Source organism: Macaca fascicularis, chromosome 4 (genome assembly GCF_037993035.2).
Source record: "Macaca fascicularis isolate 582-1 chromosome 4, T2T-MFA8v1.1".
Classification (NCBI taxonomy): domain Eukaryota; kingdom Metazoa; phylum Chordata; class Mammalia; order Primates; family Cercopithecidae; genus Macaca; species Macaca fascicularis.
In genome coordinates, this window is record NC_088378.1 from 141678098 (window position 1) to 141695385 (window position 17288).

Genomic DNA, 17288 nt, shown 5'->3' on the forward strand with positions numbered 1-17288 from the left:
ACTCTTTGGTTTGCTGACACTGGAGAAACCCAATAAGTGGTGGAAGATGGAGCAGTTTCTACTGCTGTGAGTTGGGGTGAACCCACCAACAGACTGCTAATTCTCTGCTGAGGGCTCTGTCCCAGGTAGGAGCCCTCCATTACCTTGTGGGCTCAGAGCAACTTAGCCTCCAAAGCAACTCCCCTCTGTCTTCCAAGACCTGGAGGACCCTCTTCCCCGGACTCATGAAAAGGATACGTGCAGCTCTTCTGGGAGGGGATTTATGAGAATCTCAGGTCTTTGCCAAGAGCCTCTTGGAAGATTTGACCTTAGCAGACCAGAAAGTCTTTCCTTTGGGAATCCAGGGAACACTGTCTCTCTGCTCCCCAAGGGAGCACTCTTAGAGAGATGAGTGTCACCAGCTCCTCCACCCTGATGGGTAGTCAGGCCTGGAGCACATGGAAATGCCCTGGGAACCTCAACTTCAAGTGAATATGCCGCCCACCCCGCTCCCCCTTCACACACACACAGAGCAGGTAGTTGTACCACCTCCACCTCATCCTGCTCTCGGCTCTTCACGTATCACAACCTGATCGCTGTGTACCACAGGCGTCACACACGAGCCCGCAGCATCTTGGCACCCGCCCTCCCTCCTTATCTCTCCCAAGTCAATTTTCCGGCCAACCGCAGTGTCTCAGAGATGCAGGGAACTTGCCTGGGGCAAAAAGGATTAGAAAATGCAGACACACAGATAAGAATGAGGTCTCTGGATTTTACTGTGGAGATTCTGAATGCCAGATGGAGTCCAGCATGGGGGTTTTCTCCTGTAACTGAGAAGTTCATCTCAGAGCTACAGACACCCACCCCGAGGCACGGCACAGCTTCTCTTTGTCATGTGTGTTAAATGAGATGTGTTTATTTCTTAGCTAAACGAGCAATATAGTATTCTCTTTCCAGTGTCTGGTAAAGGCAAGAGAGGCGAGGAATGTCTTCCTCAAGATTTTCAGGATCTCAAACAAAGCTGGGAGGGGTCTCCTGGGATGAATGAAAGGAAACCAGGTCTTGGGTCCCCAGGTCTCTTCCTTCCTGAAGAATGCGGCACTCGCTTCTGGAGCTGCTCAGGGTCCGTTGTTCCTCCCGCTCATCTCCATGGCTATCGAGGATACTGGTCTCCTCCAGAACCAGTTAGGGCTCCACCTGGGCCTGTGGGGGGCTCCACGATTCCCTCCAGGGCCTGGGCCAAGGCCATGGGGGCGGTAGACAGCTGTGTTAAAGATGTTTCTCAGGGACAGGCTGTTTCTCTAGAAAAAGAAGAGTCAATAGTTTCATAATTGTATCCCTGTCTCCCAAGCCTTCACCACAGATGCCTTCTGGAATCTTCTCCCACTTCCAGCCACACTCCTTCCTAGTTCTCCTTCCTCCAGTCCTTTCTGTGGCCCCCTTTTCCTGCAGGTCACCAGCTTCCTCTGCTTTGACCTGCCATCTTTCTGTGTTACTCTCTCCTGATCTCCCTTCCTCCCTACCCACCTCTGACTTGAGACCCCTTCTATTCACACCCGTTTCCTTGTGTTTCTGCTGCTCCCTCCCCCAGGCATTTTCTTACATATTAGGCACTCACCACACAGAAGAAGAGCCCAGCAAACAGCCCCACGGCCGCCACAACCGAGACCAGCGTGATGAGGAAGATTTCCCACGGCAGCAGGGACCCCCCAGGCTTCGCCCCACTCACTGCAGTAGAGGCACTTGTGATAACTCTGTGGGAAGTTGTGTGCGTCCCAGTCAGAGTGGGTGTTCCAGAGCCTGCGGAGGTCACACTGGACCCAGAGCTGGTGGCTGTGCTGGCCCCACTGGAGGGTGTGCTGGAGTCAGAGCTGGTGACTGTGCTGGCCCCAGTGGAGGGTGTGCTGGAGTCAGAGCTGGTGACTGTGCTGGCCCCAGTGGAGGGTGTGCTGGAGTCAGAGCTGGTGGCTGTGCTGGCCCCACTGGAGTTTGTGCTGCTCCCACTGGAGGGTGTGCTGGACTCAGAGCTGGTGGCTGTGCTGGCCCCACTGGAGGGTGTGCTGGAGTCAGAGCTGGTGGCTGTGCTGGCCCCAGTGGAGGTTGTGCTGGAGTCAGAGCTGGTGGCTGTGCTGGCCCCACTGGAGGGTGTGCTGGAGTCAGAGCTGGTGGCTGTGCTGGCCCCAGTGGAGGTTGTGCTGGAGTCAGAGCTGGTGGCTGTGCTGGCCCCACTGGAGGGTGTGCTGGAGTCAGAGCTGGTGGCTGTGCTGGCCCCACTGGAGGGTGTGCTGGACTCAGAGCTGGTGGCTGTGCTGGCCCCAGTGGAGGGTGTGCTGGAGTCAGAGCTGGTGGCTGTGCTGGCCCCACTGGAGGGTGTGCTGGAGTCAGAGCTGGTGGCTGTGCTGGACTCAGAGTTGGTGGCTGTGCTGGACTCAGAGTTGGTGGCTGTGCTGGACTCAGAGTTGGTGGCTGTGCTGGCCCCGCCGGAGGTTGTGCTGGACTCAGAGTTGGTGGCTGTGCTGGACTCAGAGCTGGTGGCTGTGCTGGACTCAGAGTTGGTGGCTGTGCTGGCCCCGCCGGAGGTTGTGCTGGACGCAGAGTTGGTGGCTGTGCTGGCCCCACTGGAGGTCACACTGGGCCCAGAGTTCATGACTGTGCTGATCCCACTGGAGGTCACAGTGGGTCCAGTGTTGGCAGAGGTGCTAGTCCCACTGGGATTTATTGCTGAAGAAATCATATCATGACAAATATATATTGTGTATATAGGCTTTCTGCTTACTGCTTGGCTAAATTCATTACATAAATAATTTTATTTAATGCTCACTACAGCCCTATAACATAGATACTACTATTATCACCAGCTGAGATGAAGAAATTGAAGCTTAAAAATGTTGACACTGGACCGGGTGCAGTGGCTTACGCCTGTAACCCAAACGCTTTGGGAGGCCGAGGTGGGTGGATCACCTGAGGTCAGGAGTTTGAGACCAGCCTGACCAACATGGAGAAACCCCATCTCTACTAAAAATACAAAATTAGCCAGGCATTAATCCCAGCTACTTGGGAGGCTGAGGCAGGAGAATCACCTGAACCCGGGAGGCAGAGATTGTAGTGAGCCGAGATCGAGCCATTGCACTCCAGCCTGGGCGACAAGAACAAAACTCCGTCTCAAAAAAAAAAAAAAAAAATGTTGACACTGGCCCAAGTTTACACAGCTAGTGAGTGGTGGAACAGGAAACTGAACCCAGGCTACTGAATCCGCACTTGTGGAGACTAAGCTAAGTCACCCACCTACCCCCAACACCAGAGTTACATCATCTAGTTTTAGTAGTAGGTAAGCTTATTCCACATTCTGCTATCCAAGATACAATACAAATTAAAAGGATTTTAAAAGAATTATAGGACTAGGTGAAACTAGTATATATTGACCAATTTTTTTCTTAAGTAGTATTGCTTCCTTCTTGGAAAATATTTCTCAGAATAATATTCAGAAAACACTTATATCAGAATTACTTAAGGGAGTATGTTGAAAATATTCTTAAGCAAATCATTTTAGACTAAATGAATTAGAGTTTGAGATGGGGTCCCGGAGCCTGCATCTTCATCAAGAAGCCAGGTGACTATATGCATTCAAGTTCCGGGGCCCTTGATCACTATGGCCAAGGCTAGAGAAGAACAAGTTATATGTAGCTCAAATACATAAGAGCTCCCAGGATTAAGGGCTGTAAACCAATGTATAAAGATAGAGGGAAGGCTTTTAACTTCTTGGAGGCTTGGCTGGAGTTAAGGTTATGTCAAATTTTTGCCCTTTATTTCCCTGAAGGATGAAGACATTCGACCTCCTCAGCCTGTACGTGGGAGGCTGACGTGGAATTAGGTGTAGGGGTAGGAGAGAAATTGAGTTTGTAGAATATAGAAGAGTGACATTTTATTTTATGTTATTGTTTATTTATTTATTTGTTTTTGAGACGGAGTCTCCCTCTGCCGCGCAGGCTAGAGTGCAGTGGAGCGATCTCGGCTCACTGCAACATCCGCCTCCCACGTTCAAGCGATTCTCCTGGCTCAGCCTCCTGAGTAGCTGGGATTGTAGGCATAAGCCACCCCACCAGGCTAATTTTCGTACTTTTAGTAGAGATGGGGTTTCACCACGTCGGCCAGTCTGGTCTCAAATTCCTGGCCTCAAGACGTCCACCCGCCTTGGCCTCCCAAAGTGCTGGGATTACGGGCGTGAGCCACCAGGCCTGGCCTTGTTTTATTATTTTATTTTTTTGAGACAGAGTCTCACTCTGTCACCCAGGCTGGAGTACAGTGGCACCATCTCAGCTCACTGCAACCTCTGCCTCCTGGGTTCAAGAGATTTTCCTGCCTCAGCCTCCTGAGTAGCTGGGACTACAGGGGCAAGCAAACATACTCAGCTAATTTTTGTATTTTTAGTAGAGACAGGGTTTCATCATGTTGGCCAGGCTGTTCTTGAACTTCTGACCTCAATGACCTGCCTGCCTCACCCTCCCAAAGTGCTGGGATTAAAGGCATGAGCCACCGCACCCTACCAGAAAAGTGATATTTTAAAAGCAGCCAACTCTTCTTGTTCTTAATATTTAAACCCCCAACCATATCACATAGGTTCTTACCATTTTACAGATGCAGAAATTGAGGCACAGAGAAGCAACTGACCTAAAGTACACAGTTAATAGATGGAGCCATAATTCAGACGTAGGCAACGTGAGACCAGAGACCAATTTTAACCACTGTGTCTGACTGCCTCCTGCATGACATACATTGTTAGGCTGAAGTGATGAGAGTAAAATGATGATCCTCACGCTGTGGAAGAGAAGCAGAGCTAGCCCCAGCAGTGGTCATGTCTCCCCCAACTCCTCAAAGGTTCTCAGACCACCCGCTTTTAAATAAAATCACTCACCGGCTTCTAAATGCAATAGTAGACAAAATGTAAGGAGAACATTTCCTTTCTGCATCTTCATCTGTCTCTTTGTGGCTGGAAAGCAAGATGCCTGGGTCCTAGATGTACCAAGACTTTAGAGGGCGAAGAACAGAGGATTCTTGAGAAAGGGGACTTGAAGGTGAAGAGATAAAGGCTGGTGCTTCCAGGAGCATATGTCTCCTACGTTTGTGTTCCTGGGAAGAATCTTGGGCTCAGTGTGGGCAGCTGGATGCCTGACTTCCTTAGGCTTCCTCCAGGCAATGTAGTTGCCTCTTTCTCTGTTGTGAAAGAGCTACAGGGGCCTTTATAGCTTCATATGGTCTGGGGAGGGGTGGGGCAGTTGACCTGACAGTCTGTCAACTACAGGCAGGTGACAGAATGATACCAAGCCTGGGAAGGAATAGAGCGGGGGTCAAGAGGAAGGTGAGAAAGGAGAATGACATGGTCACACTAGGCAGGGTGCTGGGCTGGGTTGCAGCAGGAAGTAGAATGGGATAAGGAGATCATGGTTGTCAGAGTGGAAGGGACCCACCCTTTGAAGCAGGGATCGGGTTAGAAACCTGTTCCAGCTCAAGAATTTGTTTTCTGGTCAGGAAGTCCTGTAGGCCTGCTTTAGCATGAAAGAAGCCCTAATGAGCTGAACCAAGAGGGTAGGACCTCACATCTCTATAGCAGACAGTAATAGAAGACCCAAAAGAGACCAGTAACTAGGAATCTGGGCTCCTGGGTCATGGGCAGAAGACAAATGGAATGTTGCTGAGTATGCAGTAGGCACTCAGCAATGCACATTGAAGGAACAGGGGAAGAGAGATCTAGAAGACATAATGAAGAGAGATAATGAAAACATGTTTGGGGTCTCTGGGGCATGGGAACTGAGGGCGTGGGAGAGTACTGAATATGTCCCCTGTCAGACTCATAGCAGGAGAAGGAGGGTAGGGTCTCCTGCTGACCGTCAACCATAGGAGCTCCCCTCTGTTTTGTTTTTGTTTTCAGAGGGCTCTATGGGAGCCTTTCCACCCTGAGATCCTTCTGATGTGCCTCTGCTTCAGTTCCAAGGAAGCATCTTTCAGGAGAGTACACCCCGCAGGGAGAGACACAGTGACATATCAGGACACAAATCTGATGGGAGGAGGGAGATCAATGGTCCAAGTCCTGGAGGAGCCTTGAATTTTGTCTGGACACTTGGATATGGCCAGCAGAGAGGAAAGAGCTAAATGAACGTGACTGAAGAGACCCAAATGAGCAGAGGGTTTGGGGAGGTCTGAGATGGCATCTGTGACCAGGCTGATGGGGTCCCAATATACAGTCTGTATTTTCTGTCTTAGTCCATTGGTGTTGCTATAAAGGAATCCCTGACTTTGGGTGGCATAGAGAAAAGAGGTTTATTTGGCTCACGGTTCTGCAGGTTATACGAGAAGCATGGCACCAACATCTGCGCTGGTGAGGGTTTCAAAAAACTTCCACTCATGGCCGAAGGAGAAAGGGAGCTGGTTTGCACAGATCATATAGCGAGAGAGAGGAAGCTGGAGAGAAGGAATGGAGGAGGTGACAGGATCTTTTCAACAACCAGTTCTTGTGGGAACTAAGAATGAGAACTCACTGCTTTGAGAATGGCACCGAGCTATTCATGTGGGATCTGTTTCAACCACCCAAACTCCTCCCACCAGGCTCCACCTTCAACATTGGGGATCAAATTTTAACATGAGACTTGGCAGAGTCTAACAACCGTATCCAAACTATAGCAATGACCAAAATGAGTTGTCTGCATTTCCCCCATCAGTGATGAGAAACTTCCTGGAAGACAGAGTCTCTCAGATAGTTTATTTGTAGGCGAACGAGCTTTCCTGACACACAAGTTCTGTTAGAGGGAAGCTGGCAAGCAGGAGGTGGCTGAAGACATGAAGGAGCTCTGAATGAGTGTGAGCTGGAGAATCAGAAAGCGTCAGCGGTGTGCTGGGAAAGACTCAGAAGTGAGTCTGGCCGGGCGCGGTGGCTCACGCCTGTAATCCCAGCACTTTGGGAGGCCGAGACGGGCGGATCACGAGGTCAGGAGATCGAGACCATCCTGGCTAACACGGTGAAACCCCGTCTCTACTAAAAAATACAAAAAACTAGCCGGGCGAGGTGGCGGGCGCCTGTAGTCCCAGCTACTCGGGAGGCTGAGGCAGGAGAATGGCGTGAACCTGGGAGGCGGAGCTTGCAGTGAGCTGAGATCCGGCCACTGCACCCCAGCCTGGGCGACAGAGCAAGACTCCGTCTCAAAAAAAAAAAAAAAAAAAAGAAGTGAGTCTGCCTAGTGGCTGTGATGGCAAGTTCCACAGGCTCAGGTATGCGGGAATGCTCAGTGACAGGTTGGGTCCTGGACTCCCAGCGATCCTTCTGAAGTGCCAATATTCTGCAGCTGAAAAGCCAATAGCACTCTAAGAATTTGTTTCCTCCAGAATTATTTAGAAACAGAGATCCTGGATTCAAGTCCAAATTTCACCTTTTAGAGGCTACTCTGAAAATTGTAGCATGCATACTTATCAGAGCCTAATGTAATTAATATCTTTACTCGATATCAGAACATTTTAATTCGTATTACCCATCTCCCAAGTCATACCCTAATATCATCAAGTATTTTAATTCCATCTTGTTTTTTAACTTCATGAAAGATTATTGTTGTCTGCTCGCACACCCTCATCCTGAACACAGTCACACAGCTACATTCAGCTGCAAGAGAAACTGAGAAAGACTGTCTCTATCTGGGTAGACGTATGCTCAGCTGACATTTGAGAGTTCTGTTGTTAAAGATGGAGAATGGGCATTAGCAGACAATCATAAAGCCGTGACATGATCCAGCAACCCCACTGCTGAGTAGGCACCCAAAAGAAAGGAAATCAGTGTATCAAAGAGATATCCACACTCCAACGTTTGTTGCAGTACTAATTGCAATAGCTGAGATTTGGAAGTGTCTATTAATGGATGAATGACTAAAGAAAGCGTGGTACAGGCCGGGCGCAGTGGCTCACACCTGTAATCCCAGCACTCTGGGAGGCAGAAGCGGTCAGATCATGATGTCAGGAGTTCGAGACCAGCCTGGCCAGCATGGTGAAACCCCATCTCAACTAAAAATACAAAAATTAGCCAGGCGTGGTGGCAGGCATCTGTAATCCCAGCTACTCAGGAGGCTGAGGCAGGAGAATTGCTTGAACCTGGGAGGCGGAGCTTGCAGTGAGCCAAGATTGAGCCACTGCACTCCAACCTGGGTGACAGAGCAAGACTCCGTCTCGGGGAAAGAAAAAAAAAAGAAGAGAAAAGAAAACGTGGTAGGTATACATAGTGGAGCACCATTCAGCCGTAAAGAAAGAATGAGAGCCAGTCATTTGCAACAACATGGCTGGCCATGGAGTTCATTATGTTAAGTGAAATAAGCCTGACACAGAAAGACAAACATTGCATGTTCTCATTTATTTGTGGGATCTAAAAATAAAAAACAATTGAGCTCATGGACCTAGAGACTAGAAGGATGGTTACCAGAGGCTGGGAAGGGTAGTGGGAGGACTGGGGGAGGTAGAGATGGTTAAGGGATGAATTAATTAAATGAATTAAATTAATTTAAAAAAACAAATGAATGAAAAAAAGAATGAAAAGACCTACTCTTTGATAGCACAACAGGGTAACTATAGTCAATAATAACTTAATTGTATATATTAAAATAACATAAAGAGTGTAATTGGATTTTTTTGTAACTCAAAGGATAAATGCTTGAGGGGTTGGCTACCCCATTCTCCACGATGTGCTGATTTCACACTGCATGACTGTAATCAAAACGTCTCATGTGCCCCATAAACATATACACCTACTAGGTACCACAAGCAGTAAAAATTTAAAAAATTAAAAATAAAGCCATGAAACACGTTTAAACCTGCTTACCTTATATTCTGCATTTAATAATTTCAATACCTAAAGTCCTTGAGGATCTGATACTGCTGTCTAGTTTTTTGGTTTTGTTTTCTTCCTTGCTGGTTTTCACTCATGGTGTCTGTTTTCACTTATGATTTGAGAATCATGACTATAAATTTATTTTTCTTGGAATGTTATCTGTCGAGGTCAAGGCTGCAGTGGCACTGGCGTAGCTCACTGCAGCCTCGACCTCCGGGGCTCAGGCAATCCTACTGCCTCGGCCTCCCCAGATTCTGGAATTACAGATTAAGGTATGATCTTTCATAGAGAATTTGCATGTTTTTTCCAAGCATATGGAGACATTACCATTTGAGGATTATTTTATTATTATATTTTTAATTAAAAATTTTTGTTAACATTTTGTTCTATATATACTTATGGGGTACAATTTAATGTTTTGATACATATATATACTGTATAATTTCAGGATTATTTTAAATTAAAATATAAGATTGCGGTCTTTTGAATTACCTAGACTGCATAATTTGTGGCTACCAACCATGTAAGTAAGGTATTGTTGGTTGTTGTGGTTACAATTTATTTCTCAAGGGATACTCCCCCTACCCTCCTCTGCACCAAATTTAGAGACAGGAAATTTTGCTTGCATTTCCTTAGAGGAGGGGCAGGTTTATTTTTAGTTTACATTCTCACTGAAAGTTACAGATTTACGTGATTCCTCCCCACCCCAGACCTTGGGCTGATCCAACTGAAGCTGTAATACCCGAAGCTTAAGTTCTTTGGGTTTGGCAAAAGTTGGCTTCAGTACTTCCCTTACCACCTGGGTCCTATTCAGTCTGTAATTTTAGCATTCCGTACTTTCACGCCAATTCACTGACTCTTTCAAGGAGATTTTGAAGTCCATAACTTGGCTTTGCAGTGTATTTTCAGTCAGGGCATGTAGTCCATTATATAGCCAGAAGTTTAAGTTGTCATTGGATTGTTTTGAGAAATAAATGGTGATGTATTTACAGGCACTAGCATAGTGTTTGGCACTTAATAAGCATGCAATAATAAAGGACAAAGGGAAAATAAAAAAGACAAACACAAATACATAAATACATAGAGGCCAGGTGTATTTTGAGATTTTAATTTGTAGCACTGTCCCAGTAAATTTCTTCTAACTTATCACATAGCATTTGAAAGAGGCAAAGAAGTAGGGAGGGAGACTCTTCCCAAAGATGAAGAACTGGAGGGCACTGAGTGAGTCTAAGAGGGTTTTCTGAGCTACTCAGTTTGTACAGTTTGAAGTTACAAATCCAAATGAAGAAAGTCATGTAATTACAAATTCTCAGGGGACATCTTTTACCCCCCTCCATTGTTACAAACTGTGATAATCTTATTCTTCCTCCTACTGGTCAGGTTCCATCCTGAGGAAACGATAGAAAGCCAAAACCTAAAGAGTTCTGACTTGTGTGTTGAGAGATCAAAGAGAAATTGTTCTGAGCTTGATCATTCTGACCCCTCCTCCCAACAAGAGTTGGAACCATGGTTAAGCTTGGGGGGATATTTTCACCTGAGCTCACACTCAAATCTGATGAGGCTGCAAGTCTCCTCCAGAACCACTCCCTATTTTTCTGGCTGTCCCATTGGCAGAACCCTCTGTGCTCTTTTCTCTGGTTCTTTTCTTGATCTTGATCATGACCATCTCTATGGCCAATTCCTTGGAGACCTCAGGGAAGCCCATCCTGACCCATTTTATGGTCACTACCTTCTCCTCCATGATCCCCCTTCTTCCCCGAGATTTTATTTTCCATAGCACCTTCCATTATCCAGTCTATGTCCATACTCTCCTTTTCCTTGGTGACCTCCTCGGTGATGCATTTCATGGTTATTGCTGTAGCCTCCTCCAAGTCCATAACGCCCACCATGATTCACTCCATAGACATCTCCATAGCTGTGGCTCAGTTCATGGCCCACTCCTTGTCCAAAGTCATGTGTTCCTGTGTGTCCCATCTCAAGTCCCCCTCCATGAATGACTACATTTCACAGGCTGTAGAATGTCCTAGAGCCCAGGACTGAGTCCAGGTATAGACCAAGGCCAAGGTTGTGGTCATGGAGGTTATAAATGCCTCTATTTGTCAGAAGTAAAGAAAGATCTTTCTAAAAGAGAAAAATATATGTATATTAGTGGTTAACTCCTTTTCTTCCTTATCATTAAAACCTTCTTTATGATTGTCAAAACTCATAAATTTCACTTTTCAATATTGTCTATTTTCTCATCAAGTCTTCCTGTGTGTGTGTGTGTATGATATTTAGGACTCTCTTTCTCTCATTTATTTATTTCTTGGAGAAAACAGCCTTCCTAATTAGTATACTTGTACCTTGGTAGGGTTCTATGCGCTCAGCTTTCAAGACAAGATAAGTCTGGGAATGGTGGCTCATGCCTGTAATCCCAGCACTTTGAGAGGCCGAGGTGGGTGGATCACTTGAGCCCAGGCATTCCAGAGACCAGCCTGGGCAACATGGTGAAACTCCCATCTCTACCAAAAAAAAAAAAAAAAAAAAAGACAAGGTAAATTCACATCCTGTACCTGGGAGTAGAGTCGGCCAGGAATAGGGAGTGTTTTATTGTGTTAATCAACAAAGAAGGTTGCATGTCTATGAGGTCAGGTAAAAATAAATGGAAGTTCATAAGGCCAGGTATAGTGGCTCATGCCTGTAATCCTAGTATCTGGGAGGCCAAGGCGAGAGGATCTCTTGAACCCAGGAGGTAGAGGCTGCAGTGAGCCAAGATGGCACCGCTAGACTCCAGCCTGGGTGACAGGGTGAGACCCCATCCAAAAATTAAAATGAAAATTTTTTTTAAAGTTCATAAAATAGAAGCTAGAATAGTGTTTACCTTTGATGGAGTGGGTATTATCTGGGAGGGGCCACAAAAGAAACTACTCAGATGGTAGAAATATTCTATATTTTAAATTGGGTAATGGTTATACAAGTGTTTACACATTTTAAAATTAACCAAGCTGTACAAATAATATTTGTGTACTTTTATAAATTATACTTCAAAATTTTTTCATCTGTGAACAGCACTTTTTTTCTATTAATATTATTCTTTTATTTTTTTTATTTGAGATGGAGTCATGCTCTTCTACCCAGGCTGAAGTGCAGTAGCACAATCTCGGCTCACTGCAACCTCTGCCTCCCGGGTTCAAGCAATTCTCCTGCCTCAGCCTCCTGAGTAGCTGGGATTACAGGCGCACACCACCGCACCCTGCTAATTTTTGTATTTTTTGTATTTTTGGTAGAGATGGGGTTTCCCCATGTTGGTCAGGCTGGTCTTGAACTCCTGACCTCAGATGATCCACCTGCCTGAGCCTCCCAAAGTTCTGGGATTACAGGCGTGAGCCACCATGCCCAGCTGTTCTTTTTATTTTTAAGTGTAATTTAACTTTTAATTTTTCCCCCAACTGTATTAAGTTGATGTGATATTGTGAAACATATATTTGAACTTCTACCCATTTCCTGGCATGCAGCTCCTAAAATCCTTAGGTACTCCAAAGTGATTTTTTTGTATGCGAATGAGTCGACTCTTGGCTTCAGGATGGTGGCTACTCACTGGAAAGACCAAGGCACCACCCCTTAACTCTTAACCTCCAGGGAGGAGAGGGAGCTGAAGGTTAAGTTGATTGCCAGTGGCCATGGTTTAATCAATTGTGACTACATAATGAAGCCTCTGTAAAAACCCTAAAGGCCAGGGCTCAGAGAACATATGGAGGTTCCTGAAGGATGGGGTGCTGGGAAGGGCATGAAAGCTACTTGCTCCTTCTCCCTCCACGCCTCTACACCTGTATCCTTTGTAATATCTTTTGTAATAAACCAGTAAAGGTAAGTGTTTCCCTGAGTTCAATGAGCCACTCCTGCAAGTTAATTAAAACCAAAGAGGAGTAATGAGAACTCCAACTTGGTTCCAGTTGGTTAGACGTTCAAGAAGCCTGGACTTGCAGCCTATGGGAAGGAGGAGTTGGTGTTGAGGGACTGAGCCCTCAATCTGTGGCTCTGATGCTATCTCCAGGTAAGCAGTGCCAGCACTGAATCGGAGGACATCAAGCTGGTGTCTGCTGCAGAACTGATTGCTTGCTTAGTGGTGGGGAGAACTTCCCCCTTAATTTGGTCCCAGAAGTGTTTTGTGTTGGTGGTGACATGAGAGCAGAGGAAACACAGTTTGTGTGTTTCCCACTTTCAGAGCTGGTGAATAAATATTGCATATACTTACGGTGTACAACGTGATGTTTTGATATATGTATACATTGTGAAATTATTAAATCAAGTTAATTAACACATCTATTGCCTTGCATTCTTATCATTTTTTATTGGTAAGAATTACACCTCAGTTTTTAAAGAAAAGAAAGATAAGAGAACCTATAAAGAGTTAAAGTTTGGAGAACTATCTAAAACACACTGGGCCGGGCGGGGTGGCTCACACCTGTAATCCCAGCACTTTGGGAGGCCGAGGCGGGTGGATCACGAGGTCAGGAGTTCGAGACCAGCCTGGCCAACACGGGGAAATCCTGTCTCTACTAAAGATACAAAAAATTAGCCGGGCATGGTGGCACGTGCCTGTAATCCCAGCTACTTGGGAGGCTGAGGCAGCAGAATTGCCTGAACCCAGGAGGCAGAGGTTGCAGTGAGCTGAGATCGCACCATGCCACTCCAGTCTGGGCGACAAGGCGAGACTCTGTCTCAAAAAAAAGGGCTGGTGCAGTGGCTCACGCCTGTAATCCCAGCACTTTGGGAGGCCAAGGTGGGCAGATCACTTAGGTCGGGAGTTCGAGACCAGCCTGACCAACGTGGAGAAACTCTGTCTTTACTAAAAACACAAAATTAGCCAGGCATGATAGTTCATGCCTGTAATCCCAGCTACCTGGGAGGCTGAGGCTGAGAATTGCTTGAACCCGGGAGACAGAGAGGTTGGGGTAAGCTGAGATCACGCCATCGCACACCAGCCTGGGCAACAAGAGCAAAACTCCATCTCAAGCAGACCAGAATTAGAGCCTAGCTCTGCATGGCCTTGTCCTGTGGTCTTCAGCAAGTCACTTATGTCCCTGCCTCCAGTTTTCTAGTCTGTAAAATGGGATAATAGGAGTACACACCCTCAAATGTGGCTGAGCAGAGCAAAGTAGAGATGATGCTCTCTAAGCACTCTGGGTCCTAGACCTCATACCTAGTAGATAGTTAATAAAATGCTATTTACTAATATTACATATTTATCTTAAACATTTAGGAGGTTGCTCATGGCTGGTGAGTCACATATTGTTCTTCCCTTAGGGAGGAATCAGAGACTCTGAAATAAGAAACTCAGGTAAGTTGATTATAAATTATGTTAACCGTTTGTGGCTTGTGTGAATTTCTCATTTATGTATTGTGCACTCTGGCTCATCCTACCAATTTACAAACCACTTACCGGAATACATAAAGCCAAAACGAGAAAATATAAATGTTCTATTTCTTAAAATAGAACAGGAAACATATATTTGAATAGAAGATTAAGACCAGGGTGGACAATAGAACGCAGTCTGCTGCTGGCCAGTGCCTGTCACACCTGCACCGAGAACTGCAGAGGGCTGGGCCCTCTGGAACATCAAACCCTCCCCTACTCCAGGGGCAGCGTTTCTACGGCCTCCGTTCTCCAGAAGAGCATTTCTTCGTCACCTTCTCTTAGCATTTAGTGAAGAGTTTTGAAATTTCCAGCCTATTTGAGTTGTGCTAAGAGGCACTTAGAAAAGGGAATTTGTTTACACTTGGGTAAAATCATGAAGGCATGAGGTGGCGGGTGCCCCACTCTCACCTCTGGAAGGAGCTTATGATTTTATTTATCTTGAAAGTGAAAAACCTGTTGAGGACCTAAATGTTCATCACTTTCCAAAGATGCTTTTTCTAGTGCTACAGTTCCCAGCTATTTTAAAGACACATTTCCCATCATATTGTCAATGCTCTTCTATTCACACCCAGACACTTTCCTCTCACATGGGACCTCCTTCCTCTTCTTCTTCCTTCTTCTTCTTTTTTTTTTCTTGAGATGGAGTTTTGCTCCTGTAGCCTAGGCTGGAGTGCAGTGGCACAATCTTGGCTCACTGCAACCTCCTCCTCCTGGGTTCAAGATGTTCTCCTGCCTCAGCCTCCCGAGCAGCTGGGATTACAGGTGCCTACCACCACACCGGCTAATTTTTGTATTTTTGGTAGAGATGGGGTTTCACCATTTTGGTCAGGCTGGTCTCGAACTCCTGATCTCAAGTGATCCGCCTGCCTTGGCTTCCCAAAGTGCTGGGATTACAGGTGTGAGCCACCATTCCTGGCGGCTGCTGCTTCTTCTTCTTCTTCTCCTTCTCCTTCTCCTTCTCCTTCTCCTCCTCCTCCTTCTCCTTCTCCTTCTCCTTCTCCTTCTCCTTCTTCTTCTTCTTCTTCTTCTTCCTCCTTCTCTTTCTCCTTCTTCTCCTTCTTCCTTCTTCCTTCTTTCTTCTTCTTCTCCCTTCTTCTCCCTTCCCTTCTTTCTTCCTTTCTTCCTGCTATATCTATCATTTATATTTTCTGTCTTTCTCCTTCTCCCTGGTCTACATGAGACAGTAAAAATCAGACTGCAAAAGTAGCAGTCAGCCACTGTCCATCAGGAGGTGGATGCATAACAGCATAGGTGGAACCAGCTGTGCAGGGTACCGAGAGGAATATTTTACCCCAGGGCGCACTGCAGCTGTGAAGCATCACAGCCCTTACTCACATCCAGTGACCTACTCACTTGCAGTGATTTAGCCAATGAAAAATTTCATTCTCTAAAATCACAGACTATTACAAATTCGCTGTTCGATTCTAAATCAGTAAGAAGGAAATATCCCAATCTTGTCTGGAAACTCTAAGTGACTTTGACATAGAGAAGTAGCCTACAATTCCAACTGGGGTACAAACAAGGCGTTTCTGAATACAACATTCCACGTTCATTTTAACTTTGTAGTTTCCAAGGAAACTGAATCCATTTCAGTTTCAAGCAGCCGGTGACCCCTTTACAAACAGCCCTGCTTTCTTTTGAGTCTTTTAAAATTCTTTCATTTAAATTTCACCAAAAATCCACACTTTCCCCCAATACTATAATGACATTTCCCCCAATACTGTAATGACATATCCTTTGTTTGGTGAGAAGCTCCTCAGCTCCCCAGTATACAGCCTCCCATTTTGCAACAAACTGATAAACCTGACTTTGTGGGACTATACATTTGCTTCTGCACTCTTGGTTGATTGGACTAGCGTACAAGTGACTCTCCAGACCCCTCTCCATGCTAATAGCCTAGTGGCCCTTTTTCCATCAATTCTATTCCTCCTCATGATCTATCTTCTCAGGAAGTCTCTGCCCATTTCCATGCACAGTCACTCCCAAGGCAAAACCTCAGTCCTACTGACAATCCAACACCAACCATGACTACGGCCAGGGAAATGAGCATGATGGCCTGGGGCTGTAAATGTCCACTCAGTTTGATCACATGTGTGGGTGTGTGGCTCACGCTAACTGTGTTAGTGCCCGTGGACACCGGGTCCGTTTCCTGGGAGGTGCTGCTAGTTGGCTCACGGGTGGATCCTGTGGTGGTCCTGATGCGGGGGGCTGAGGTGGTAGATGATGCTCCCATAGTGGATATACCCAGGTCAGAGGTGTTTGAGCTATTCCAGTCACAAGACAACTGCAGCAGAAGCCATGGAGTCCATTCCAGGGGCCATGGTGACAGAGCTGGGGGCGGTAGGACTGGTTCCGGGGTTCACACAACACGATGCATTCATAGCAGAGATAATTAAAGGGGAGTGGGAGCGCTTAGAGCAGAAGGGGTGAATCTAACATGCTTATGGTGAGAGTAGCTCAGGAGAGGGGTGGTGGGGGAGGAGAGATGCTAGAAAGCCATTCCCCTGTGGCTGTGTCCTCACAATAGAGGTGGGTGTCATACAGAGGAGGAGGTAGAATGTGTCGCCTGGCAGGATTGGTGATAGAGGAAGCAGAAAGTTGAGGAAACGTGACCATCATGGGTACGGAAGTGGAAGATCTATTTGACTTCAGAAGCGGCCACCCCAATAGAAGAGGGCAGGCTGATAACCAAAGCGGCAGGCCCTGCTTCTCTTGTGACTGTGATCACTGGGCGTAAGGAGGGAGCTGGAGGAGGAGATGACAGAATTGGATTCACTCATGGTGACATCATCTACCACACTGTGGTGGCCAGCAAAGGTGGGGTGAGTGTTCCTGGGCAGATGTGGGAGGATCTGACCCAAGTGAAGAAGCTGCTCACAGGGACAGGAGGAGGGGGGCTCAGACAGGTGCGAGCGAGAATCAACACAGCAGAGGCGGTGGTGGCAGCTTAGGTAGCGAAGGGTGTGCCTAGGTCAGAAGTGGTTAAAATAGGGTCACAAACAGCACCAGTCACCAGAATAGAGGTGAGTGTGCTCAGAACCAAGAGGATAGAAT

At 46.6% G+C, this 17288-nt stretch overlaps 1 protein-coding gene across 1 annotated transcript; it reads right to left on the bottom strand.

Moving 5' to 3' along the window:
- Nucleotides 1–855: 855 nt before the first annotated feature.
- Nucleotides 856–5192, bottom strand: MUC21 (mucin 21, cell surface associated). The gene is made up of 3 exons (XM_005553592.4): nt 4892–5192; nt 1598–2700; nt 856–1280 (listed from the first exon to the last, which is right to left on the bottom strand). The coding sequence occupies exons 1-3, from the start codon at nt 4950–4952 to the stop codon at nt 1098–1100; spliced, it is 1347 nt and encodes a 448-aa protein (XP_005553649.3). The 5' UTR covers nt 4953–5192; the 3' UTR covers nt 856–1097.
- Between the last annotated feature and the right edge of the window lie 12096 nt (nt 5193–17288).

Bases quoted from the DNA above. Each gene is read 5' to 3' on its own strand.
- MUC21 (XM_005553592.4), bottom strand. From the start codon at position 4,952: ATGAAGATGCAGAAAGGAAATGTTCTCCTTACATTTTGTCTACTATTG. The intron at 2,701-4,891 runs GTGAGTGATTTT...TGATTTCTTCAG, and splicing joins ACTATTGCATTTAGAAGCCG to CAATAAATCCCAGTGGGACT. The intron at 1,281-1,597 runs GTGAGTGCCTAA...TTCTTTTTCTAG, and splicing joins CTGGGCTCTTCTTCTGTGTG to AGAAACAGCCTGTCCCTGAG.